The 27,512-nt window shown below is 46.2% G+C and overlaps 2 protein-coding genes across 8 annotated transcripts in view; both read right to left on the bottom strand.

Moving 5' to 3' along the window:
- LOC128409551 (zinc finger protein 664-like) overlaps window positions 1-27,512 on the bottom strand; it is a 49,446-nt gene that overhangs the window by 17,842 nt on the left and 4,092 nt on the right. Inside the window, exons 1-2 of one of the 7 annotated variants that reach the window (XM_053380133.1) lie at window positions 24,361-25,035; window positions 22,352-22,370 (exon numbers count right to left, since the gene is read on the bottom strand). The gene's annotated coding sequence lies outside the window, so the exon portion shown is untranslated. Of the gene's footprint in view, window positions 1-9,937; window positions 10,238-22,351; window positions 22,371-22,802; window positions 24,029-24,360; window positions 25,036-27,512 lie in introns of those variants that run through there. The other 6 variants (XM_053380137.1, XM_053380136.1, XM_053380131.1 and 3 more) reach the window with 6 other exon arrangements.
- LOC128409530 (zinc finger protein 91-like) overlaps window positions 1,694-27,512 on the bottom strand; it is a 35,178-nt gene continuing 9,359 nt past the window's right edge. The window contains exon 2 of the mRNA XM_053380067.1: window positions 1,694-3,231. Within this exon, the coding sequence (XP_053236042.1) occupies window positions 2,317-3,231 (915 nt within the window). The 3' untranslated portion in view covers window positions 1,694-2,316. The remainder of the gene's footprint in view (window positions 3,232-27,512) is intronic.

Below are 27,512 nucleotides of genomic sequence, written 5' to 3'. Positions count from 1 at the left end.
GCTCTGGTGGGGGAACTGGTCCTGATCCTCCGCTACTCCTTTGGGACTCCCCTCTGGTTCCTTGTTTATGGAGCCTCCCCCCTGGGACTCCCCTCGCCCTTACCATAGGCGCCCCCTCCTGGGAATCTTCTGATTCGCTGGAGAAGCTCATGGAATCTCTCGGGCCACTGTCATATTCCCCTACGCTCCCCTCTGATTCCTCTCCTCTGCTCTCTATTTGCTCTCTCCCCTGCTCTTCTGCTCCTGAGCCTCTGACAATAATTAAAAAAAAAAAGGATTTTTAAATCCTATTGTGAGAAGGGCATTATATGAAGTATGGGAGAGGAGTAAAAAATCAGTAGTAACCAAAACACCATGGTGGCTGTCACCAATGGAATCTATGTCGGTCCACAGGCTGAATATGAACAGCGATTGGCTAACATATAAGGATTTAGTAGAGGAAACAAGTAGTGATCCGAAAATAAAGGACCTAGGCGAATTGAAACAGAAGGGAATAACCTGGCTGGAGTATTATCAATTAAAAGCCGCCCTTGAAAAGGATAAAAGAACCAAAGGATTTGACAAAAAAAATCCTATCTAGAGAAGGATATTTTATATAATAATCAAAAGACACTTTCTAAAATGTACAAACTACTTTTGAATTGGCAAAGAAAGGAGGAAGATATCAAACAAATTACAGTAAAATGGGAGAGGGACCTGGGACATACGATCAAACCCAATATTTGGAACGAATTATGGACTAAAAATATAAAATTCACGGCTTGTCTCCTTATAAGGGAAAATCTTATGAAAACGTACTATAGGTGGTACCTGACCCCTGTAAAACTTGCAAAAATAAATAAATCAAATAATAATAAGTGCTGGCGATGTAAGGAACAGATAGGAACATACTACCATATGTGGTGGTCCTGTCTAGAGATACAAATATTTTGGAACATGATTTATGAAGAGATAAAGAGATTGATAAAAACTACATTTAGCAAGAAACTGGAAGAATTTTTACTAGGAATGGTTTCAGATAATATTCCCAAAAACAAAACTAGGCTATTTATGTATGCAACGTCAGCAGCAAGGGATAGTGGCAAAACACGGGAAAGATAAAAATATACCCACTAAAGAGGAATGGGTAGTCAAATTGTGCGAGTACTTGGAGCTCGCAAAGCTGACAGATGCAATAAGAGATAAACCTAAAAAATTGGTGAAAGAAGAATGGGAATGTTTAAATAATTATTTAGGGGACAAGGGCTCAGCAAGAAAGATCTGGCTAGGTTTAGAATTATTTCCCCCCCAGGCGTGGGGCTGGGTCGGGGGAGGCCCGAGCTTCCCCTGACCCCAGCCCCCAAACAGGCAGCTCTCTGCAAGCCGTGGCAGCCCAGTGCTGGCTCCCGCTGCTTGCGGGGAGGTCCGTGAAGCCTGGATGCGCTGATCTCAGCGCGCGCAGGCTTCGGCATGCCGGCAACTCTCTGCAAGCAGCGTGAGCGCTCCCGCTGCTTGCGGGGAGGTCCACAAAGCCTGGACGCACTGATCTCAGCGCACGCAGGCGTCGGCATGCCGGCAACTCTCCGCAAGCAGCGTGAGCGTTCCCGCTGCTTGCGGAGAGGTCCGCGAAGCCTGGACTCGCCTGGAGAGCAAGAGGGGTCGGTGCGCAAAAAAAAGCCTGCATTCGCCCCATAGGACACACACATATTTCCCCTTCATTTTTTCTTTTTTCTTTTCTTTTATCTTTCCCATAGTTGCTTATGTTCTGTGTCATGTACTTCAATATTTTTTGTAGTTTTTGTAGTTTTTTTTCATTACTATTAAGGAATTTTCCTTTGTAATTTTTGGCTGTTTATATTTATATGTACCTGTTTAAGCAAAATAAAAGCTATTTTAAAAAAAAGTGTCAACTTGGAGAGAAACAGGTCCTACACTCTAAAAAGTGTTGCATAATAACCAAAGCAGGATGAACACTCCTTCTGTCTAAATCCTTTCTCTTCTTTGAGTTAATTGATGGCCTGAAGGTGTTTCCACTATTACAGCTCTTACCCCTCGAAGTCTTTTGATGGTTTGTAAGACTTCCACTACAACTGAACCTCTGTCCACTTCCCTAGGACTTATATTGTTGCTCCCCTGTATGAGTTTGTTGATGTTTTGTAAGAACTCCACTTGTACTGAAACTCTTTCCACGCTCCATGCATTTAAATGATTTCTCCCCCATGTGACTCCGTTGATGAAGTCTAAGTTTTCCACTCTCAGTGAAGCTCTTTCCACATTCCATGCATTTAAATGGTTTCTCCCCTGTGTGCATCCATTGATGTCTTCTAAGTTTTCCACTCACAGTGAATCTCTTTCCACATTCCATGCATTTAAATGGTTTCTCCCCGTGTGCGTCCGTTGATGAATTCTAAGGTCTCCACTCTGACTGAAGATCTTTCCACACTCCATGCATTTAAATGGTTTCTCCCCCGTGTGAGTCCGTTGATGTCTTCTAAGGCCTCCACTCTGACTGAAGCTCTTTCCACACTCCATGCATTTAAATGGTTTCTCCCCCGTGTGAGTCCGTTGATGTCTTCTAAGGTCTCCACTCTGACTGAAGCTCTTTCCACACTCCATACATTTAAATGATTTCTCCTCTGTGTGAGTCGGTTGATGTAGTGTTAGTCTTCCACTGTCGGTGAAGATCTTTCCACACTCCATGCATTTAAATGGTTTCTCGCCTGTGTGAGTCCACTGATGTCTTCTAAGGTCTCCACTCTGAATGAAGCTCTTTCCACACTCCATGCATTTAAATGGTTTCTCCCCCGTGTGAGTCCGTAGATGAATTTTGAGGCTTCCACTAGTAGTGAAGCTCTTTCCACACTCCATACATTTAAATGGTTTCTCCCCTGTGTGAGTCCGTTGATGTCTTCTAAGGTGTACACTCTTACTGAAGCTCCTTCCGCACTCCATGCATTGAAACGGTTTCTCCCCTGTGTGAGTCCGTTGATGGTTTCTAAGTGTTCCACTCTCAGTGAAGCTCATTCCACATTCCATGCATTTAAATGGTTTCTCCCCTGTGTGAGTCCGTTGATGTCTTCTAAGGTGTCCACTTTGACTGAAGCTCTTTCCACACTCCATACATTTAAATGGTTGCTCTCCTGTGTGACTCCGTTGATGGTTTCTAAGTGTTCCACTGTCAGTGAATCTCTTCCCACACTCCATGCATTTAAATGGTTTCTCCCCTGTGTGACTCCGTTGATGAATTCTAAGGTGTCCACTGTGACTGAAGCTCTTTCCACACTCCATACATTTAAATGGTTGCTCTCCTGTGTGACTCCGTTGATGGTTTCTAAGTGTTCCACTCTCAGTGAAGCTCTTTCCACATTCCATGCATTTAAATGGTTTCTCCCCTGTGTGAGTCCGTTGATGAACTCTAAGTTGTCCACTTTGACTGAAGCTCTTTCCACACTCCATGCATTTAAATGATTTCTCCCCTGTGTGAGTCCGTTGATGAATTCTAAGGCTTCCGCTAATAGTGAAGCTCTTTCCACACTCCATACATTTAAATGGTTTCTCCCCCGTGTGAGTCCGTAGATGAATTCTAAGGCTTCTGCTAGTAGTGAAGCTCTTTCCACACTCCATGCAATTAAATGGTTTCTCCCCCGTGTGAGTCCGTAGATGAATTCTAAGGCTTTTGCTAGTAGTGAAGCTCTTTCCACACTCCATGCAATTAAATGGTTTCTCCCCTGTGTGAGTCCGTTGATGAACTCTAAGTTGTCCACTTTGACTGAAGCTCTTTCCACACTCCATGCAATTAAATGATTTCTTCCCTGTGTGAGTCCGTAGATGAATTCTAAGGACTCCACTCTGACTGTAGCTCTTTCCACACTCCATGCATTTAAATGGTTTCTCCCCCGTGTGAGTCCGTAGATGAATTCTAAGGCTTCCGCTAGTAGTGAAGCTCTTTCCACATTCCATGCATTTAAATGGTTTCTCCCCTGTGTGAGTCCGTTGATGAACTCTAAGTTGTCCACTTTGACTGAAGCTCTTTCCACACTCCATGCATTTAAATGATTTCTCCCCTGTGTGAGTCCGTTGATGAATTCTAAGGCTTCCGCTAATAGTGAAGCTCTTTCCACACTCCATACATTTAAATGGTTTCTCCCCCGTGTGAGTCCGTAGATGAATTCTAAGGCTTCCGCTAGTAGTGAAGCTCTTTCCACACTCCATGCAATTAAATGGTTTCTCCCCTGAGTGAGACCACTGATGTTTTCTAAGGTTTCCACTGTCAGTGAAGCTCCTTCCACACTCCATACTTTCAAATAGTTTATGTTCTCTGTTTTCACACTCCATGTATTTAAATGGTTTCTTTGTTATTCCCATTGGACATGGCCCACCAGAATTCTGACTGCCTTCTCCATTGTCTTCTTTCAATGGGGTGGGGAGAAAATCCTATTTGTTTTCTAGGAAGAGAACAAAGGAATATTACACACATCAATTAACACCTGCTCTTATTTTAACGTCTTGTACAATCTCTCCTGTCCTCCATATGTTCCAAATGTTTAGGAAAGGCAAATGAAATAATTTAAAATAATGGTCATGCATCATCAGCCTTTTATAACCCTTAATTATTGTTAATGAAGCAGCATTATCTTAGAATACGGTTGAACTGTGGGCTTTACGTTTTATAAAAAGTGGTTTCTCACAGGAAAGGGAGCTGCTCTATGTTCCATGAACCTGGCCAATATTCATCAGGATCCTAAGTTCATCATGAAGTTCTTCATCCTCTGCACTATAATCCTCCCCCCCCTTGGGCCACATCTTGTCCCCTTCGACCTCTAGATCTTTATTCATCACCTGCACAGTCCCTTTGGCCTCAGGAGGTGCATAGTGACCATTTTGGGAATAAGTGGGAATTATTTACTAAATCTGTATACGTCTCTTCATATGAAGATCACAAGATAAAAATATGTGAGACACTGAAAAAGGTGAGTATTAAAGGTGAATAACACTGATTGTGGGAAAGAAAAGAAAGAAGACGAAATCAGTGGTGTGTCCACCTGAATGTAGTAGTAGTAGTAGTAACAACAACAACAACAACAATAATAATAATAATAATAGGATTTATAATTTCCCAAAGGGCACATCTTGAACATCATCTCTTTATGCTTTTTCTATTGACTTATGTGGATATAATGTGTAACAGGAGCTAAATGTTAATTATCTTATTTTTTATAAGCATTTTGTTTCAATTACTATTTTTTGACTACCTAATGTGAGTTCTTTTAAAGTTTTTCCAAACTTCTGGCCCATGGGCCTTAGGGTGCCTATGCCTGGGATAGAGGGTTAAATCAGGGCTGGCCAAATGGGACTCCGCTCCGTCCCCTCCTTGCCCCTCCCTGCATCTGCTGCCTGAGGGGGCTGCCTCAGTTTCCCTCACGGTGGAGCAGGCCCTGAGAACAGCCTTCTTGCTGCCTTCCAAAATAGTCATACCTCGGGTTACAGATGCTTCGAGTTGTGCGTTTTCGGGTTGTGGGTTATTTCCGGGTTTCAGCGCTCACACATGTGCAGAACCACTAAATCACGCTTTGTGCGTGTGCAGAATCACCAAATTGCAACCCACACATGCACAGACGCAGCGCTGTAGGTTGTGAATGTGCCTCCCGCACGGATCACGTTCACAACCTGAGCATCCACTGCACAGGAAAGATGACACAGAAGACCTTGGAGTCTCACCGTGGAAAACAACAACAACAACAACGATTGGTTATACGTCACTTTGGGCTGCCCTGGGCGGTGGCGTAGGGTGTCCCTGTTACAACAGCCCTGCAAAATAGACCGGAGTTGCTACGCGCTTTTGGGACTTGGAAGAGTAACTTACGGCAACCGTAAAGGGCAGTCCAGTGTGGTCATTACGGGGGCCTCTTTTAAATAGGGGCTGGTGTTTGAACTTGGGCTTTGCTAATGTTACGGAATTGGCAGGGGGGGCACTTGTGTGAGAGCAGGTTTCTTTGGCCGCCTCCCCCTTCCTTGCTTGCCCCTTCTGCTTTCCCATGGCAAGTCCAGCCGAATTCGACTAGGGCGTGTGCTGCATATCTCCGCCTTCAGACGGAGGGAGCCAGGCAGCTTTCCGGGTCATGTGCCCAACTTTTCATGAGCTGATATTAAATCCCAAAAGACCTACAGCTGCTTGTTACAAAGGGAGGGGGCCGATTCCGGTAGGTTAATGATATTAACTCTTTCCATGCTCATTTCTGATGCTCAGAAGCAGGTGCACCCTTTCCTAGACCTTCCTGATGACATTCTCAGTCTGACACACAGTATTTACACAGAAACACGGATCAAACACAAAAAACCCTTTACATAACTCCCTTTCTAAAATACACTGAGACCATCTTATAACATATCCCCGCTATAACACACAAGTTCTAATTAAATCCTAATATTTACTATACCTAAACATTGAGCACCACAGACTAATAATAATAATAATAATAATAATAATAATAATATGATGTATTATTTCTACCCTGCCCATCTGGCTGAGTTTCCCAAGCCACTCTGGGCGGCTCCCAATTGAGTGTTAAAAACAATACAGCATTAAATATTAACAACTTCCCTAAACAGGGCTGCCTTCAGATGTCTTTTAAAAATGGGATAGCTGCTTAATTCCTTGACATCTGATGGGAGGGCGTTCCACAGGGCAAGCGCCACTACCCAGAAGGCCCTCTGTCTGGTTCCCTGTAACCTTCAGGTATACAGGACTGAGGCCGTTTAGGGCTTAAAAGGTCAGCACCAACACTTTGAATTGTGCTCGGAAACGTACTCAAATATTCCTCTGCAGTAAAGGAGGCAAATGGAAGCCTTCCCATTGTCTTTGTGCTTACAAATGCTGCCTTAAGGAGGGATGAACAGGGTGAGCCTGTGACCTGGATTCAGGAACTAAAGTACCGTATTTTTTGCTCTATAGGGTGCACTTTTTCCCCTTCAAAAATGAAGGGGAAATGTGTGTGCGTCCTATGGAGTGAAGAAGCCATAGCCCCGTGTCCCTCTCCCGGCTGGAGAGGTGAGGCACGACTACGGCAGGAGCCTCTTTAGCAGCGCACCACCTCTCCAGCCGGGAGAGCGCGCGCACGGCTAAAACAACCCCCCGCAACCCTCTCCCAGCTGGAGAGGTGACGCGCAACTGTGGCAGGAGCCTCTCCGCTGCGCGCCTTTCCCCACTCCCCAACCTGCTCTTTGGGACTGGTGGTGGGCTTCCCCCTGCCAGCACCAAAGAGCAGGTCGAAAGGAACCTGAAGCCTGGAGAGCGAGAGGGGTTGGTGCCCACCGACCCCTCTCACTCTCCAGGCTTCCAAGGTAGCCGCCTGAAGGCGACTGAACGCACCTTAAACGGCACCTTGTTTTAGAGGGGGAAAACAAGAGTGGGAAAATTCTCACCCTCTCTGCGCAGCGCCTCCTGCCGCTTCACTGAAGGGGCGCTGGGCAGAGAGGGGGAGAATTTTTTTTTCTTGTTTTCCCTCCTCTAAAACAATGTGCGTCCTATTGTCCGGTGCGTCCTATAGAGCGAAAAATATGGTATTTACCATCACAAAAGAATGGCCAGGCTGCCCAGGTAATGCAGTTAGTAACCATTAACAGGTATCCTTGAGGACAGGTTTTCTGCTGTAGTCCGCCTCCTGTGATGTATTCCTGCTGTAGACAGTCTCCTTCTGTATGATATTTGGGGGGGGGTCTTGGGTGGGCAATTTCAAAAGACTATATAAGGCCTTGCACACCTCCCTCCTGGTTGTGGTGAGGGGGGGGTGACACTGTTGCAATAAAGATCAGGCTTACTAGCCGCTTTGCTTCTCCATATACTCTGGTTGGCCTCTGTTATTTTCTCCTACCTACCGTATTTTTTGCTCCATAAGGCGCACCTGATCATAAGGCGCACCTAGTTTCTAGAGGGGGAATTCAAGAAAAAAAATATTATTTAAAGGGAGCGCTGAGCAGAGTTCCCTGGTGCCCTGCGGAGGCTTTGCACCACTAAGGCAGAAGCTAAAACAGCTAGAGGGAGCACTGCGCAGCGCTCTCTCTAACTGTTCTGGCTTCTGGGGTAGCCCGCGAAGCCTCCGCAGGGCAGCAGCGAGCCTTCATCCCGGGCTTCCCCCGCCAGCCCCGACAAGCTCTGGGAGTATTCCCCACCTCCTGCAAAAGCCCACAGAAGCTGCGCATCCTTTAAGGAGCGTGCGGCTCCTGCGAGCTTTTTTACGAGGTGGGAGAAGGGACTGACGCAGACAGTCAGTCCCTTCTCCCTCCTCAGGGAAAAGCCCCCAAGAGCGGCGGCTCTTTAAAGAGTGTGCGGCTTCTGCGGGAGGTGGGGGAATTCTGTAAGATTATTTGGGGAAGTTTTTCTAATGAGAAGATATTGTCACAGATGCTTGTTTTTGCCATTCTCAAAAGTGTGAATTTCTGTATCTGCAGAGATAACATGCCTTTTCTTCACAGGAAAAATGTTATAAAATAAACATACAGAGTTGAGAGGAAACCTTAATCCCATTGTTCCTTTGCAAATTTATATACACAGAATCAACCCCATAAATTCTAAGTTCCAAGAAGTTCAATGAACAGATGGTTTGCAGTGGAAGAGATCTGCACAAGTAGCTAAGTGTGAAGCAGTAAAAACGAAAGTGCAACCTTGTGAGCAGAATACTCCACACATCTTGGGGTCTTTGTGTAATAATTGTGCAAGTCAGACTTGAGGCAAGTGCTGAAGGCTCTTCAGGGCTGGCAACCTCTTCCCAATCCCACTGGGTTCCAACAACCGCACTAACACTTAATTGTACAGAATAGGCACCTGGATGCAGAAGCCAGTCCAAAGGGGTGGCTGGTAGTGGAGGTGGCGAAATGCTAAGTTCTGAGTTTTTCATGTGTGCTAAAACTCAGCCTGCTTGGTTGTTGTTTTTTATTAAAAAAAATATGTTTACCAACATGCTATAATATTATTGTTTTAGTTAAATAGTTTAAGTTGTTATTAAGGAAATGATTATTTTTCTCCTTCCAATAAATTACAGCAGAACTGTTGTCCAAATATAGACAGTTAACTTATTAAACCTCAGAATGATTTCATAATTATCTGTCTATGTATTTCTAATAGTGTAACCAAATCAGAAATTTGATTTAAACAGAATCATACTGACTAGTGATTTATCGTAAATTGTGATTGAAATCAATTTGATTTATATCAAATCCACCCTGATTGCAATCTACCACAATGTCTGAAATAAGGCTGGAACTATACAGAGGCGAACAGGACAATGTCCTGGCAAAGGCTACTATTTAGGGGTCTAAAACGGATAAATGACAATATTATCAATCCTCACACACTCAGTTTCATCAGCAGGCAAGCCAAGATGCATCCTAGCAGGACTTTTGGGTTTGGGCTTGGCTACCAAATGGTGGTATTCAGGACAATCCAAAGTATGGAGATGAGTCCTAGTGAATACAGATAACCTGGTAGTGTCATCAGGGAAGGGGGGGAGAAGGGGGGTCAGGGGTGCTGGAAGGGGAGGGGTCTCAGTCGAGGCTCCTCCCCTTCCTTTAACCCTTCCCTGGACTCCCTCTCTCCGTTTCCCCAGCCAGGCGCCCCACGACCCCAGGGATTCCTGCCAGGGGGAAGCCGGGAGAATGGGGGACCTCAGCCCCACCCCCAGCCCTGCTTGGGGTCCTCATTCCCCTTCCCGCCAAGGCCTCCAGGGGGGGCAGGGCAGCTGAGCATCTCTCGGCCCCCCAGGAAAGAGAAAGGGGAGTCTGGCGGTGCTGCTGCTGCCCAGGAGATCTTGCAAGGCCAGCCCTGCAGGTGTTGGGTCCCCCCTTCCCACCTGGGTCGGGGCCTGGATCGGGGCCCCTGTCGACGGGCCCCAGGGAGGGCGCTTTCCTTACGGGGGGGTCTCTTTGTTCTCCCCTCTATTTCCCCCCCTCTCTCCCCGTTTACCTCTTGGTCCTCCGCCTCCCTGGCTCCGGATTAGTCCGCTTTCCTTATGCGCAAGGAAAGGGCGGCGACGACGGGGGCTCTTCAGCGACGCCCCTCCTCCTTTCCCGGTCTGGAAACTTCCGGCGCATTTCGCGGCGACACTTCCGGCTCCTTTTCAGACGCGCGCGTCCCTAGAGCTACGTCCGCAGAGCAGCCCCTCCCTGTGTCCGGAGGGGAAGGAGACGGGGCGGCGCTGCCTCTGGCCTCCTGCTCTGGGGGCTCCATGGGGACGCGGCCCCCGCCCCCCAACTGGCGGCAGGGAGGGGGACTCCAGAGGGGAGGGGGGGAGTTGGCCAAGTTTCACCCACCATCATTTTTTAAGGGAGGGGGAGCATCTCCTTCTGCATGCCAAGCACTCAACCTGGGTCCTTCTGCATGCAGAGCAGCTGCTGCATTGCTGAGCTACGTCCCCTAACAGCCAAGCCCAGCTTCAAACACCAGCCCCCCCCGTTGAAAAAACTACCCACTGGATTCCCCCGCAGTGGTAAAATGAGTGCAGTAATGACGGACCTTCCAACCCAACGGGAATAATAATAATAATAATAATAATAATAATAATAATAATAATAATAATAATTTTATTATTTATACCCTGTCCATATGGCTGGGTTTCCCCAGCCACTCTGGGTGGCTTCCAACAGAATATTAAACTACAATAACCTATTAAACATTAAAAGCTTCCCTAAACAGGGCTGCCTTCAGATGTATTCTGAAAGTCTGAAAGTTGTTGTTCTTTGACATCTGCTGGGAGGGTGTTCCACAGGGCGCCACTACCGAGAAGGCCCTCTGCCTGTTTCCCTGTAGCTTTGCTTCTCGCAGGGAGGGAACCGCCAGAAGGTCCTTGGATCTGGACCTCAGGGTTCGGGCAGAATGATGGGGGTGAAGACGCTCCTTCAGGTATACTGGACCGAGGCCATTTAGGGCTTTCAAGGTCAGCACCAACACTTTGAATTGTGCTCAGAAACGTACTGGGAGCCAATGTAGGTCTTGCGGGGAATATGACACTCTGCCCCCTTCGTGCCCCAGAGGACTTTTTACCAGGGGGGCGCGCGCGGCTGAGATATCCTTTGAAAGGGGGAATTCCTGGACTGCAGAATCCATCGGCACAGACCGATAGCTGTCAATACTTGTGAAACCAGTTTCACAGAGGGGAGGCTCAGGAAGAATCTCCTGCTAGGGGACTGAAGGAGTCCAGAGGCTGAATGGGGGTCTTTTGCTCTTGTCTCTTTCCAGCTCAGGGTTTAGTGGTAAAAGTGATATTTCATCCAGAAATGGGTGGATTTCGCCCCCCGCCGTCTTCTCCTCCCTCCCTCCTGCTGCATTTGGTTAGTCACCGGGAGCAGAAAGGCACACTCTGTTTTTCATTTCAGTGTGGATTCAGTCAGGGCCTTGCAGAGCCAGGCAGAGACCCGGGCCAGGGAGATAATGTGCCCCCCTTTTTTACCCTGGGGATAACTGAAGTCTTATTGATACGGAAGGAGGGGGGGCATCTTCCCTTGTCCTTCTTACTGGCCACCAGAGGGTCCGAGGCGATGACCTCCAAGGCACCCATCTTGCCAACGCCCTCCACTGTTACACAAGCACCACACTCTACCCAAAAGTGCCCTTCTCTCTCCTCTATACAGGCGGAATAAGCCTTCCATTTCTTAAGCCTTTCTCTCGCTCCGTCAGGACTACGAGTAGACCGTGTCAAAATGTGTCTCCCATTCGCTATAATGGCCGCGTTTTGACCAATCAGAACCATGCATTCGCCCTGCAGAGCTAGCTCAGCGAGCTCCTGCACGCCTCATTTAACCCCTTGACAAGCTGCTGACGGCTCCCCGCTAGGAGAACAATGGAACCGAAACTCGTAAAACTCTGAAAGTGTCAAACCTTGCAACAATGTATCTATTTTGTTTCCGATTTCAATTACCAATGTCAGAACGGACTGAAATGGACTAAAACTTCAGAAATTCATATAAAATCAACCGTAACACCGATTTCCTTGGTTCGGGTGCCGATCGACTCAGTTCCTTTGGGACTCCACGACACTTCCTCTACCTCTGCCTCCATAATCCCCCAAGCGAGAGGTCACGTACACAGGAAGACCCTAATCCGTTCAAATCGCTCGGCCCAACCTTTCCTCCGGGCATTTGCCAGGTGGCAGACCTTGCATACTCGGACCATTGTCCTCCTGTCACCGGTACTCAGGAAGCGCTTATCCGCGCATATCTTTGACTCTGCATAATTCCCCCTCCCTTCCTCCATATGTTAATCTGTGTAACCCTACCTCCCCCTAAATATTCATGATGTAATCCATGTAATCCAACCCCTCTGTAATGTATTCATGACGCAAATATGATGTATTTCACACTGTATTCTGGGACATGGAGGGAAGTTTTAAAAGTCTATGTCACCCCTTTCCCACTGTTCAATCTCGCCTTGAACCTGTTGCGCAATAAACGTGGATCTTCTGCTACTTGCTCCTGTCTCCGGCTGAGCTCATTTTTCCTCCGCAAGGACCCGCGGACTTAGTCCGACGAGCTGGGTGGCTGAGCAGCCTCGCACCCAGATTTTTCCGTAACACTTATAAATAAGTAAGTACAGTGGTACCTCGGGTTACATACGCTTCAGGTTACATACGCTTCAGGTTACACAATCCACTAACACAGAAATAATGCTTCAGGATAAGAACTTTGCTTCAGGATGAGAACAGAAATTGTGTGGCTGCAGCAGGAGGCCCCATTAGCTAAAGTGGTGCTTCAGGTTAAGAACAGTTTCAGGTTAAGAACAGACCTCCGGAATGAATTAAGTACTTAGCCTGAGGTACCACTGTATATAAATAATTTTCACAAAAGTTATGCTGACAAATAATTTTATTTCAAGGCTTGAACCGTTCCTGCATATAAAGACAGAGCATCCCCTGCGATTGTGAATATGCAGACCGAGGCCCCCTTTGGAATCGGAGGCCCTGGCCAAGTGGCCCATATGAGGCCCCCCCCCCCCCGTCTGGGCCTGGATGCAGTTGCCCTGAGCAACCTGCAGCCTGAGTTAGTGAGGGTCCATCACCTCCTGGCAAATAGAAGGAGAAGAAATGGAGGCAGTGAGAGATTTTACTTTCTTGGGCTCCATGATCACTGCAGATGGTGGCAGCAGCCACGACATTAAAAGATGCCTGCTTATTGGGAGAAAAGCAATGACAAACCTAGACAGCATCTTAAAAAGCGGAGACATCACCTTGTCAACAAAGGTCCGTATAGTTAAAGCCATGGTTTTCCCAGTAGTGATGTATGGAAGTGAAAGCTGGACCATCAAGAAGGCTGATTGCCGAAGAATTGATGCTTTTGAATTATGGTGCTGGAGGAGACTCTTGAGAGTCCCATGGACTGCAAGAAGATCAAGCCTCTCCATTCTGGAGGAAACCAGCCCTGAGTGCTCAGTGGAAGCTGAGGCTCCAGTACTTTGGTCACCTCATGAGAAGAGAAGACTCCCTGGAAAAGAACGTGACGTTGGGAAAGATGGAGGGCACAAGGAGAAGGGGACGATGGAGGACGAGATGGTTGGACAGTGTTCTCAAAGCTACAAACTTGAGTTTGACCAAACTGCGGGAGGCAGTGGAAGACAGCAGTGCCTGGTGTGCTCTGGTCCAGGGGGTCACAAAGAGTCGGACACGACTAAACAACAACAACATCAACAACAGCAACATAAATTTGTGTACAAGTGAGCCCAAGGATTTTCCTAGAACAAGATGCCTTCAGTCTTTCTTTGTCTTCATTTACTAGCAAAAGCTGGCTGGTGACATTTTAAATATTTTTGGCTAAGCTCAGTGGTAAGAAAATCCGCTTTGCATGCAGAATGCCCAATGTTCCACCCCTGGCACCTCCAGGGAGAACTGGGAATGTCCCCATCTAAAATTACAAGGTCCTGTGATTGTGTTGCTTAAATAGGTACAGGGACAGAATTGGGCTCAGAGGTTTCCTGCAGGGCCCACTGAGTTTCTGTCTCGCCCTCCCTGAAAACCTGCTGAACCATTCCCCCCCTAGGTATATTATTGTGGGTTTGACATACATTCACCAACACAGGAGCCAGATATATGGAGAAACGTGACTCAAAGAAGTAGGAGGCCCAGGGTTCGCTCTGATTGTTTAGAAATACGCAATCGCTTTGAGGTCCTTTCCCCTAGCATGGAAGACGAAGAGCAGACTCCATTTGAGGATCTCTCCCTCATTACAGTCGATCAGGTATATGAAGACGAGCAGCAAAGGCAGTCTTCAGGGAATGTGCAGGCGACCTTGGAACGGACAGCTCACGGAAGAACCCCGACCAGACCTAAGAGGAGGCGTGTAGTGGTGATAGGGGATTCCCTACTGAGGGGAACAGAAGCAGTGATCTGTGGGCCTGACAAGATGTCTCGGGAAGTGTGCTGTCTCCCCGGGGCTAAGATCCAAGATGTAACTGAACGACTGCAAGGAATCATAAAACCCACTGACAAATACCCCTTCCTCTTGGTTCATGTGGGAACCAATGACACTGCAAGCAATAGCCTCCAGAAGATCAAAAGAGATTACGAGGCTCTGGGCAGGAAATTGAAGCAATTAAATGCACAAATTGTCATCTCATCTGTCCTCCCAGTTGAACGACGTGGCCCAGGGAGAGAGGGAAAAATAGTGGAAGTGAACAACTGGCTTCGCAAATGGTGTAAACAGGAACGGTTTGGATTCTTAGATCACGGAATGCAGTTTCTTGAAGATGGACTTCTGGCAAGCGATGGGCTGCACCTCACAACGGTTGGTAGGAATGTTTTTGCAAAAAATCTCAGAAACCTCATCAGGAGGGCTTTAAACTGACTAATGTGGGGGAGGGAGACAGTGCTCCTGAAGGTAGGAGTCTATCAATTGATGAAGATGATCATCCAAATGTCATAGACCGAATGGAGCAAACAGCACGCAGACCTAGTGGTGGGAGGAAAAAATCCTTAAATAAGAGACACGGGGGAATGATTAATGGACTTCAATGTCTGTACACTAATGCGCAAAGTATGGGAAATAAACAAGATGAGCTTGAGCTCTTGGTACAGCAAACTAAATATGACATAATAGGCATCACTGAAACCTGGTGGGATAAGTCCCACGATTGGAATGTAATAATGGAGGGATACAATCTATTTCAGAGAAACAGACCAGACAAGAAAGGAGGAGGAGTGGCGTTATATGTCAGGGATGTGTATACCTGTGAAGAGATCCAAGATTTAGAACCTCAAAGCCAAAGTGAGAGCATTTGGGTCAAAATTAAGGGAGAGAAGAATAACAGTGACCTCATTGTGGGAGTTTACTATAGATCCCCAAGCCAAACGGAGGACATAGATGATGCCTTCCTGGAACAGATGGCCAAGCATGCAAAAGGAAGGGAGATAGTAGTAATGGGGGACTTCAATTACCCGGATATTTGTTGGATGTCAAACTCAGCCAAGAGCATAAGGTCAAACAGATTCCTCACTGGCCTTGCAGACAACTTCATTGTCCAGAAAGTGGGAGAAGCTACAAGAGGAACAGCCATTTTAGATCTGGTCCTAACCAATGTTGATGACCTGGTTAGTGGGGTAGAAGTGGAAGGATCATTAGGCGCGAGTGATCATGCTCTTCTGAAGTTTACTATACAGCGGAAAGGAGCAGCCAAGCATACTAGGACTCAATTTCTCGACTTTAAGAAAGCCGACTTCATAAAACTTAGGGAAGTGCTGGGTGAGATCCCATGGACAGTAATACTAAAAGGAAAGGGAGTTCATGATGGCTGGGAGTTTGTTAAGAGGGAGATAGTAAAAGCACAACTTCAGGCAATACCAATGAGACGGAAACATGGAAGGTGCCTAAAGAAGCCAGGGTGGCTATCTAAAGAACTTTTAACTGAGTTAAGATTAAAAAAGGATGTGTACAAAAAATGGAAAAGGGGGGAAACCACCAAAGAGGAATTCAAACAAATAGCCAGCACGTGTAGACACAAAGTCAGAAAAGCTAAAGCACAGAATGAACTCAGGCTTGCTAGAGAGGTTAAAAGCAACAAAAAAGGCTTTTATGGGTATGTTCGTAGCAAAAGGAAGAACAAAGAAACAGTGGGGTCACTCAGAGGAGAAGATGGTGAAATGCAAACAGGGGACACAGAAAGGGCTGAACTCCTCAATGCCTTCTTTGCCTCAGTCTTCTCCGATAAAGAAAACAATGCCCGACCTGAAGAATTTGGAGCAAATGATTCAGCAGAGGAAACACAGCCCAGAATAACTAAGGAGATAGTACAAGAATACTTGGCTAGTCTAGATGTATTCAAGTCTCCAGGGCCAGATGAACTGCATCCAAGAGTATTAAAAGAACTGGCAGATGTGATTTCAGAACCACTGGCAGTCATCTTTGAGAATTCCTGGAGAACAGGCGAAGTCCCGGCAGACTGGAGGAGGGCAAATGTTGTCCCTATTTTCAAAAAGGGGAAAAGAGAGGACCCAAATAATTACCGCCCAGTCAGTCTGACATCAATACCAGGGAAGATTCTGGAGCAGATCATTAAGCAAACAGTCTGTGAGCATCTGGAAAGGAATGCTGTGATCACCAATAGTCAGCATGGATTTCTGAAAAATAAGTCATGTCAGACTAACCTGATCTCGTTTTTTGACAGAATTACAAGCCTGGTAGATGAAGGGAACGCAGTGGATGTAGCCTACCTTGATTTCAGCAAGGCATTTGACAAGGTGCCCCATGATATTCTTGTAAAGAAGCTGGTAAAATGCGGTCTTGACTATGCTACCACTCAGTGGATTTGTAACTGGCTGACTGACCGAACCCAAAGGGTGCTCATCAATGGTTCCTCTTCATCCTGGAGAAGAGTGACTAGTGGGGTGCCACAGGGTTCTGTCTTGGGCCCGGTCTTATTCAACATCTTTATCAACGACTTGGATGATGGACTCAAGGGCATCCTGATCAAATTTGCAGATGACACCAAACTGGGAGGGGTGGCTAACACCCCAGAGGACAGGAACACACTTCAAAACGACCTTGACAGATTAGAGAACTGGGCCAAAACAAACAAGATGAATTTTAACAGGGAGAAATGTAAAGTATTGCACTTGGGCAAAAAAAATGAGAGGCACAAATACAAGATGGGTGACACCTGGCTTGAGAGCACTACATGTGAAAAGGATCTAGGAGTCTTGGTTGACCACAAACTTGACATGAGCCAACAGTGTGACGCGGCAGCTAAAAAAGCCAATGCAATTCTGGGCTGCATCAATAGGAGTATAGCATCTAGATCAAGGGAAGTAATAGTGCCACTGTATTCTGCTCTGGTCAGACCTCACCTGGAGTACTGTGTCCAGTTCTGGGCACCACAGTTCAAGAAGGACATTGACAAACTGGAACGTGTCCAGAGGAGGGCAACCAAAATGGTCAAAGGCCTGGAAACGATGCCTTATGAGGAACGGCTAAGGGAGCTGGGCATGTTTAGCCTGGAGAAGAGGAGGTTAAGGGGTGATATGATAGCCATGTTCAAATATATAAAAGGATGTCACATAGAGGAGGGAGAAAGGTTGTTTTCTGCTGCTCCAGAGAAGCGGACACGGAGCAATGGATCCAAACTACAAGAAAGAAGATTCCACCTAAACATTAGGAAGAACTTCCTGACAGTAAGAGCTGTTCGACAGTGGAATTTGCTGCCAAGGAGTGTGGTGGAGTCTCCTTCTTTGGAGGTCTTTAAGCAGAGGCTTGACAACCATATGTCAGGAGTGCTCTGATGGTGTTTCCTGCTTGGCAGGGGGTTGGACTCGATGGCCCTTGTGGTCTCTTCCAACTCTATGATTCTATGATTCTATGATTCTATCTGGATTTTCCTGAGATTTCAAAGGTGGAATTGATGTCCGGGGAAGAATTTCCAAAAGAAGGCACTTTGTCCTGGATTTAAGACAAGTCAATTGAAAACTCATGGGCTTCTTTGGCATTTACTTGGGGCCTTGTCTAAAAAAGAAAAAGAAAAAGTTATACAAATTTGGGGGTGTCCTGGTTTTTACTTTTTGAAATATGGCAACCCTAATTATTCTGGTCTCTTCTTGAACTGAAACTCCCTTTTAGAGCTCAGTCAGTAGAGCATGAGACTCTGAATCTATGGGTCGGGGGTTTGAGCCCCACTTTGGGCAAAATATTCCTGCATTGCAGGGGGCTGGACTAGATGACCCTCGTGGCCCCTTCCAACTCTGCAGTTCTAGGATTCTACCATGTGTAGAGGAAAGATCGCCCTCTTGTGGGCAGTGGAGGAATGATGTAATGTTGGTTGGTGGGAACTGTTCTTGAGTGTTGCCTTGTCACACACATGCAACACCACAACAGTCCTGTGAAAGGAAGGGGGGAGCATTTCTGCAGGCTGATGTCCATCCATCCAGCTGCCCAGGCCCCAGCACCTCCCCCTAAGAGTGAAGGGTCCCAGTCTGGAAATCCTCCCTTCCTGCTGGAGATGAGGCAGTGAGGGATTCCAGACAGACAGAGGCGTCCTTGCTCTGGATTTCCCTTGCCAGCAGGGAGACTTCAAAAGCCCCCCCCAAATGCCTCCCCCTTCCCTCATTTAGTAGGGAGACTTTTCATCTTGTGGTTGGGTCATTTCAGATCCAGTTTTTCTCTCTTTTAATACTGTTGTTGGTTTCCTTGTTTAAATTATTCTGTTCACTAGTGATATTTCACATATGTGGCTCTTATGATCCCTGCAGGGTATTAAGTGTTGTTCTAACCTCCCTATTGCAGGTGGAAAGAGGAATGTGGGGCTTGCTTATAATATCTTAGGGTGGCAGGGTTAAGATTTGGGACTGGGACTTTCAGAGCCACTTTTCGCATGAGATTTCTTCCAACTATTGGAGGAAAGTATGTCTGAGGTTTATGATAAATTATTATGGGTGAATTTAATGGAGTAGTATCACTGGACTATGACAGAACACTGAGGGAAAGTATCTCAGAAGAAGGCAAAATACCAAATACTTTTTTGATATGGTTACAACTGTGGATCTTCTAGATCAGGGGTCAGCAAACTTTTTCAGCAGGGGGCCAGTCCACTGTCCCTCAGACCTTGTTGGGGGCCGGACTATATTTCGGGGGGAAATGAGCTATTTTGGCCCGCCCACAAAGAGGCCTGAAGATGTTTGGCTTTACCTGTCCCAGTTGTCGTCCCAATAGGCCCAGTTGGGCTTCTCCAGCCAGGTGCCAGGGCAGGTTGGAGGCTGCATTGGCCGGAGAAGACAGAAGCAGCAGCCCCAGCGGAGCCACGAACAGAGGCAGGGGAACCGGGGCGTTGCCAGAGCTTTTACCCACCAACTGCTGCTGCTTCCCAACCCGCAAGTGGCAGCTGCGGCCAGTGAAACAAACTGCCTGAACGCCATGGGAGGAATGAAGGAGGGAGGGGGTGACGAAGAAAGCGTGTGAGGAAGCGGCACGAAGAAGGGGCACAGAAAAGGAAGGAAGGGCGGACTGAGGGAGAGGGAGGAGCAGCAAGAGGAAAACTCAGCAGCAGCCGGCAGCCAGCGTCACACCCCCTTCACAGAGCCACCCTGCTGAGGCAGGCAGGCGGGTGAGCCGACTCCCCCCGTTGATGGCGCCCAGTGTGGGACAAGATAGCTCGTCCCTGAGGAGAAAAGCGCCGCCGGGTGAGGGAGAGGGAAAGAACGTGCGTGCTGGCAATCCACACAGCGATTCCCGGACCGTCCGCAGGCCGGATCTAGAAGGCAATTGCGCCTGATCCGGCCCACGGCCCTTAGTTTGCCAACCCAGATGCTTGGAGATTCAGACCCCCATTAGAACAAGAGTAAACATGTTCTTCTGATTCAAAGGATTCTGCGGGAAGAAGAAACATGATCTGGATATTGAAGGAACTGCCTACAGGATTAAAGACTGTAGAGATCCAGCCAAGAACTATATCAGATCAAAACTCAACATAGATGATAATGAGGGGTGAAAAGAGTTCATTGTATAGATGGAGACTAAATAAGGGTTTATTTGAAAAAACACTGAATTACAACATATTCCAATTACGTTAGAGTATCAAAAAATGTTTAAAACATTTGGAAATATACGGGAGGATGAAACTATCACTTTTACAAAGGATTTCAACCATAAAGAGAAATGTTTTACCTAAGATACTGTTTTTATTCTAAATGATACCAAGAAAAAATAATACAAGCTTCTTTAACGAATGGCAAAGAGATATTTCATGATTACTCTGGCAGGGGGAAAACACCAAGAATAAAGTATAAAATTTTGATAGATACTAAAAATAGAGGTGGCTTCGCACCGCTAGATTTTCTACTACGAGGCAGCCTCTTTGTGTTGGTTAAAAGAATGGATATCGTTGGACAACACACTATTGCTGGATTCTCAGTGGAATCTTGGTTGTTGAACGCTTCGGAAGTCGAACGTTTGGGGCTTTCAAACGCCAACAACCTGGAAGTGAATGCTTCCATCTTTGAATGCAATACGTAAATAAAATTATATACAGTATTAATAAAATTATCTATATATAAAGCAATTGAAGCACTTCCCACACTCCTTCCATTCAAACTATTTATGATTTTTCAGTTTGTGGATTGTCCTTGCGAGTCCATTGATGTTTTGTAGGAACATCAGGACTGAAGCTCTATGTACGCTCCATATACGTAAGTGGTTTTCCCTCTTTGAGTTTGCTGGTGTTTGCCAAGGTTTCCACTTCTATTGAAGCTCTTTCCACACTCCATACAATTATTTGCTTGTCCCCGAGTGAGTCAGTTGATGTCGTCTAAGTTTCCTGTGTGTGAAATTAGGGTTCCACTCTGAAAGAAACTCTTTCAACTCTCCATACATTTAAATGGTTTCTCCCATGTGAGTCCGTTGATGTCTTCTAACATTTCCAACACTGGTGAAGCCCTTTCCACACTCCTTACATTTAAATGGTTTCTCCCCTGTGTGAGTCCATTGATGTTTTCTAAGTGTTCCACTCTGACTGAAGCTCTTTCCACACTCCATGCATTTAAATGGTTTCTCCCCAGTGTGAGTTTGATGATGTGCATTCAGGTTTGCACTCTGACTGAAACTCGCTCCACATTCCATGCATTTAAATGGTTTCTCCCCTGTGTGAGTTTGATAATGGGTTCTCAGCGCTCTACTATCAATAAAGCTCTTTTCACATTCCATGCATTTAAATGGTTTCTCCCCTGTGTGAGTTTGATAATGGGTTCTCAGTGCTCTACTCTCAATAAAACTCCTTCCACATTCCATGCATTTTAATGGTTTCTCCCCTGTGTGAGTCCATTGATGTCTTCTTACTGCTCCACTATAAGTGAAGCTCTTTCCACACTCCATACATTTATATGGTTTTTCCCCTGTGTGAATTCGATGGTGGACTGTAAGTGTTCCACGATCAGGGAAGTTCTTACCACAATCCATGCAATTAAATGGTTTCTCCCCTGTGTGAGTCCGTTGATGGATTCTAAGTGTTCCCCTACAAGTGAAGCTTTTTCCACAATCCATACATTCAAATGGTTTTTCCCCTGTGTGAGTTTGATGATGGATACTAAGTGCTGTACCATCAATAAAGCTCTTTCCACATTCCATGCATTTAAATGGTTTTTCTCCTGTGTGAGTCCGTTGATGTTTTCTTAGTGTTTCACTGTAAGTGAAGCTCTTTCCACAATCCATACATTTATATGGTTTTTCCCCTGTGTGAATTCGATGATGGATTCTAAGAGTTCTACTAACAGTGAAGCTCTTATCACACAGCATACATTTAAATGGTTTTTCCCCAGTGTGAGTTTTATGATGAATATTCAGTCCTCTATTTGTACTGAAACTCTTTCCACACTCCAAACATTTAAATGGTCTCTCCCCTGTGTGAATCCGTTGATGGATTCTAAGGTATCCACTCTGACTGAAGCTCTTTACACATTCCATGCATTTGAATGGTTTCTCGCCCGTGTGTGTCTGTTGATGTTTTCTAAATGTTCCACTATCAGTGAAGCTCTTTCCACACTCCATACATTTATATGGTTTTTCCCCTGTGTGGGTTCGTTGATGGTTTCTAAGGTGTCCAATCTGACTGAAGCTCTTTCCACACTCCTTACATTTATATGGTTTCTCCCCCGTGTGAGTGTGTTTATGTATACGAAGGTTTGAACTCCAACCAAAGCTTTTTCCACACTCCGTGCATTTAAATGGTTTCTCTCCTGTGTGAGTCCGTTGATGTTTTCCAAGTGTTCCACTGTCAGTGAAACTCTTCCCACACCCCATACTTTCAAATTGTTTCTCCTCTCTCTTTTCACATTCCATGAATTTATATGGTTTCTTCGTTATTCCCTCCAGAATTTTGACTGCCTTCTCCATTGTCTTCTTTCAACGGGGAGGGGTAGGGAGAAAATCCTTTTTGTTTTCTAGGAAGAGAACAAAGGACTATTACACACATCAATTAGCACCTGCTCTTATTTTGATGTCTCGTACATTCTTTCCTGGCCTCCATATGTTCCAAATTTTTAGGAAAGACAGATGAAATAATGTTAAATAATGGTAATGCATCATCAGCCTTTCCTAACCCTTAATTAAGCATTAATGAAGCAGCAGTATCTTAGAATACGGTTGAACTGTGGGGTTTACGTTTTATAAAAAGTGGTTTCTCACAGGAACGGGAGCTGCTCTATGTTCCATGAACCTGGCCAATATTAATCAGGGTCCTAAGTTCATCATGAAGTTCTTCATCCTCTGCACTATAATCCTCCACCCCTTGGGCCACATTTTGTCCCCTTCGACCTCTAGATCTTTATTAATCACCTGCACAGTCCCTTTGGCCTCAGGAGGTGCATTGTGACCATTTTGGGAGAACCATATATAAGTCTAGTGACAAGGCTTGGTGCTTGTAGTCGGTTGAAGGAGTGCTCAGTTGGAGAATGTTCTTGGGGTTGGACCTCCATCTCTCAGCCTTGCATTATTGAATGGAGAGAGCTGGAGATGCAGAAGGAAAGCAGCTGGAGCCTGACTGCTGGGAAGGCCAGATTGAGACACCCACCCCAATTATGATTTATAATAATTATATGCCACCGGGTCTCGCACCCGCCTCCTGACACTGGCTTATCTTAGCGGAGATTCCCTGTCCAGGCCTCTCTCACTGTTCTTCCTCCTTTGCCCTGGGTGGCCAAGGGCTTCTGGATATTCTAGCTCTGCTCCAACTGGGAATTATTTATTAAATTTGTATACCTCTCTTCATTTGAAGATCAGAAGATAAAAATATGTGTGACACTGAAATAGGTGAGTATTAAAGGTGAATAACACTGATTGTGGGAAAGAATGAAAAGAAGATGAAACCAGTGGTGTGTCCTCCTGAATGTAATATAATAATAATAATAATAATAATAATAATAATAATAATAATAATGTGTAAAGAAGAAACCAATCTTCAAATCAGTTTCATTTTCCCTGGCTGTATTTTTCAGCCACAATTGTGACTCAGAATCTTAGCCACACTTTATTCTAGAATATCAACTGGATCTCTTTGTAATAGGAGCCAGACAATCCCTGGGATTTCATCCAGACATTCCTTTAGTGTGGGCAGCAGCAGCGGAGGAAGGAAGGAAGGAAGCAATTTGGGGACAAACCATTTCCTTCAGAAGGTCTTCCCCAGCGGCGAGCAGGGTTGATAAACTGCTCAGTGGGGACACCTTGGCTTTATAGTGTTAGGGTCTGGATAGCAATCACAATCCCTTGGAAATGTCTCAAGAACCCTTAAGATCCAATTTCACCAGCTCCCAAGTAACACTGAGCCCTAGAGGAACCTTCTATGCTGAGTTGAGGCATCTCTGGCCCTCCAGATGTGGTTGGACTCAAAGTACCACCTGCCCAAGCAAGGATGGCCCATGGCCAGGGAGGATGGGAGTCTTATCTGGTGGGACACACTTTCCCCTCCTTCCCCCTCCCCTGAAAACACTGAATATCTGTATTTCGTTTCCTCCTTCCTCCGTGATCTCCAACATCTTCCTGATACAGTCCCACCAACTGCACACATTCCCAAATCATCCTGTACCATTGACTTCCCAATGGGACAGCACCTTCTACTGGATGAGAGGATAGAGGGTTAAATCAGGGCTGGCCAAATGGGACTCAGCTCCGTCCCCTCCTTGCCCCTCCCTGCATCTCCTGACTGAGGGGGCTGCCTCGGTTTCCCTCAAGGTGGAGCAGGCCCCGAGAACAGCCTTCTCTCTTCCCCCCAAAATACAGGAAACACGACAAAGAAGGCCTTGGAGTGTCACCGTGGAACACAACAATAACAACTGGTTGTAAGTCCCTTTGGGCTGCCCTGGGCAAGAAAAAGCAGCTAATAGAGTAAATAAATAAATAACAATAACAATAACTGAAACTGCAGTACAGTGGTACCTCGGGTTAAGTACTCAATTCCTTCCGGTGGTTAAGAAAGTGTTCTTAACATAATGGGGCCTCCTGCTGCTGCCGCGCCGCTGGACCACAATGTCTGTTCTCATCCTGGGTTAGCGGAGTCTGTAACCTGAAGCGTATGTAACCTGAGGTACCACTGTAAAAATAATAATAATGCAGGCTCTTGAGGGGGGAACACGGGAACCCACCCATTTCCACAACAATCTTCCCCATCCCTTAAACCCACAGATTTAAGAGATCTGATATAGTGGGAATAATGGAAACCAGGTGAGAAGGAGCTGGGCCCAGGTGTCTCTGGGTGGGAGCCCTTTAGATGCTTCTGCACAGAAACACAGGCATGTGGGAGAGACTGGAGTTGCCCAGAAAGAAGCCTCAAAGGGGGGGGGGATAAGAAAGGGGGCTTCCTCCCTTTCCTCTTTCCCCCCATGGTTGGACTCGCTCGAACAGCCCCCAGCGCCCCCTGCAGCTCCTGATCTGGGACCTAAGGCAGGGCAAGGACTGAGCTTCAGGGGAGGAGAGGGTGGCTGGATCGGGGCTCCTGCTCAGGGATCTCTCCCTGGTCTACGCGGAGTCCTGGCAGATTCCTGGGCAGGAGGGAGAAGTCAAGGCAGGCGGCCCCCCAGTCCCTCTCTCTTTCTCCAAGATGGCTTCGATCCCTCCGCCCCCCAACCTCCTCCTCCCTCCGCCCCTGAGGGGGGATAGGAGGGAGAGGGGGGTCTCCATCCAGGCGTTTCTCGCCCCCATTAACCCTTCCATGGACTCCCCATCTCTAGACAAAAGGGACCCACCAAGCAGTCCCTCTCTCTTTCTCCAAGATGGCTTCGATCCCTCCCCAGGGATGCTCCCTTCCTCCCTCCACCCCGAGGGTCCCATTTGTGCCAAATTGGAGGGGAGGGGAGGGAGACAGGGTGGGGCTCTCTTGCCTCCTTTAACCCTTACATGGACTTCCTCTCTCCGATTCTCCTGCACGCCTTGGCACCCACGGGAACCAGGATTATGGCGCCCCAGGGATTCCTGCCAGGGAGAACCCGGAACTCCCAGAGAGGTGCGGGGTCTCGGTTCAACTCCCAGCCCTTGGGGGGGGCCTCCCATTTCCTTCTTGCACAAGCACCGGGGTTGGGTGGGGAGTAGGGCAGCTGCGCATCTCTTCACTACTCTTAAGCGGATGAGGGGTTGCAAAGGAGATCTTGCAATGTGAATCCTGTGAATGGAGGGTCTCCAATTTGCAGCCGGATTGCATGGATCGGGGCCTCTGCAGATAGCACCCAGGAAGTTTGCCTCTCCAGTAGAGGCCACAGTGGTAAAGAAGAAAAACATGTTGGAAAATTGGCCTACTGTGCCTATAAAAAACTTTTAAAAGAAGAAGAGAACCAATGGACACTTATGAGTTTTGAGGAATTAAGAGATGTCATTGCAGATTGGTTCCAATATTATCAAATATTCAAAAGATTTAAAGTAGATAAACAAAAAGGGTTCGCCGAGAAACCCTGAGATTAGAATCCGACGTAATGAATTCAAAAAGTAAAACCCTTTCTAAAGCTTACCGCCTCCTCCTCGAATGGGAAGTTATGTCAGAATATGATAAAGTGGTCTCAAGACTTTGGGTATGCTATAACAATGTCCCAGTGGGAAAACCTGTGGAAGAATAGTTGGAAATTTACTATATGCTATGCCATAAAGGAAAACTTGTTAAAAATGCAACACCGGTGGTATTGAACTCCATGGAAATTAGCCAAAATGTACCAAGGAGGCAGGGGACGCGGGTGGCGCTGTGGGTTAAATCACAGAGCCTAGGACTTGCCAATCAGAAGGTCGGTGGTTCGTGTCCCCATGACGGGGTGAGCTCCCGTTGCTCAGTCCCTGCTCCTGCCAAGCTAGCAGTTCAAAAGCATGTAGATAAATGTTCAAAGTGCAAGGAGATAAATAGGTACCGCTGTAGTGGGAAGGTAAACGGCGTTTCCGTGCGCTGCTCTGGTTTGCCAGAAGTGGCTTAGTCATGCTGGCCACATGACCCAGAAGCTGTACGCCGGCTCCCTCGGCCAATAAAGCGAGGTGAGCGCCGCAACCCCAGAGTCAGCCAAGACTGGACCTAATGGTCAGGGGTCCCTTTACCTTTGTTTACAAAGGAACCAAAAGTAATTGTTGGAGATGTGGAGACCAAACAGGCTCACTGTACCATATACGGTGGCAATGTAGCAAAATAAAGAAAGTTTGGGAGGAAATCCACCTTGAACTGGAGAAAAAGTTAAGAATCTCATTTATTAGGAAACCAGAGGCATATCTGTTGGGCATCACTGATTCAGATATTCCTAAAAAATGTAAAGATCTTTTTTTGTATGCAACAGTGGCAGCAAGAGTTCTTATAGCTACAAGGTGGAAGAGCGACATAATTCCTTCTAGACAAGAGTGGATACAAAAATTGACTGAATATGCTGAATTAGATAGCCTATCTGAAAAAAAATAAAGCGAGATTTGAATTTGTATCAAAATGGGAGGCCTTCAGAACGTATCTTAAACAAAATTATACCATGTTAAAATCTGTAGCAGCTTTTGAGTGATCCCAGCAGTTTTTAATAATTGCTTATATAAATATAAACATTTATAGATTGTGAAAATATTAATAGAAAAAATAGTATTTTGATATGGCAGTAAATTCATGTAAAAAGAATTAAGGAATAAATGGGAGGTCGGGTATAAAAGATAATGAGATTTTTATTTTTATTGTAACATGAAATTGCAATCACTAATTTATGCCATAATTTTTATCTTATTAACAGATTGTGTTAATTTTATTTTCTTTCCTTTTCCCTTCCCTCTTAAGTTGTAACGTTTTTCAGTATTGGGTTTTTGTTTTGTTTTTTGGTATGTAATAAGCATGGAAATAAACATGGGGGGAGAAACCAATTTAAAAAAAGAAAAAATATATAGCACCCAGTTGTTGTTGGGGGTCTCTGCCCCCTTTCTCCCCCCACCTATTGCCCCCTTCCCTACCCTACAGCTCTACCTTTTTGTCCTCTCTGGCCCTCCACTGCCATCGCTTTGCTATTCTATTCCGATTTCCTTTCCTGCAATACAAAGAGCTGGGGGCTCTCCAAGGACGCGCCCCCTCTGGGGACTGAAGGGTGCATGCACAC

This window comes from Podarcis raffonei, chromosome 2 (genome assembly GCF_027172205.1).
Source record: "Podarcis raffonei isolate rPodRaf1 chromosome 2, rPodRaf1.pri, whole genome shotgun sequence".
Lineage (NCBI taxonomy): Eukaryota > Metazoa > Chordata > Lepidosauria > Squamata > Lacertidae > Podarcis > Podarcis raffonei.
This window is presented reverse-complemented; position numbering and strand designations above follow the sequence as displayed.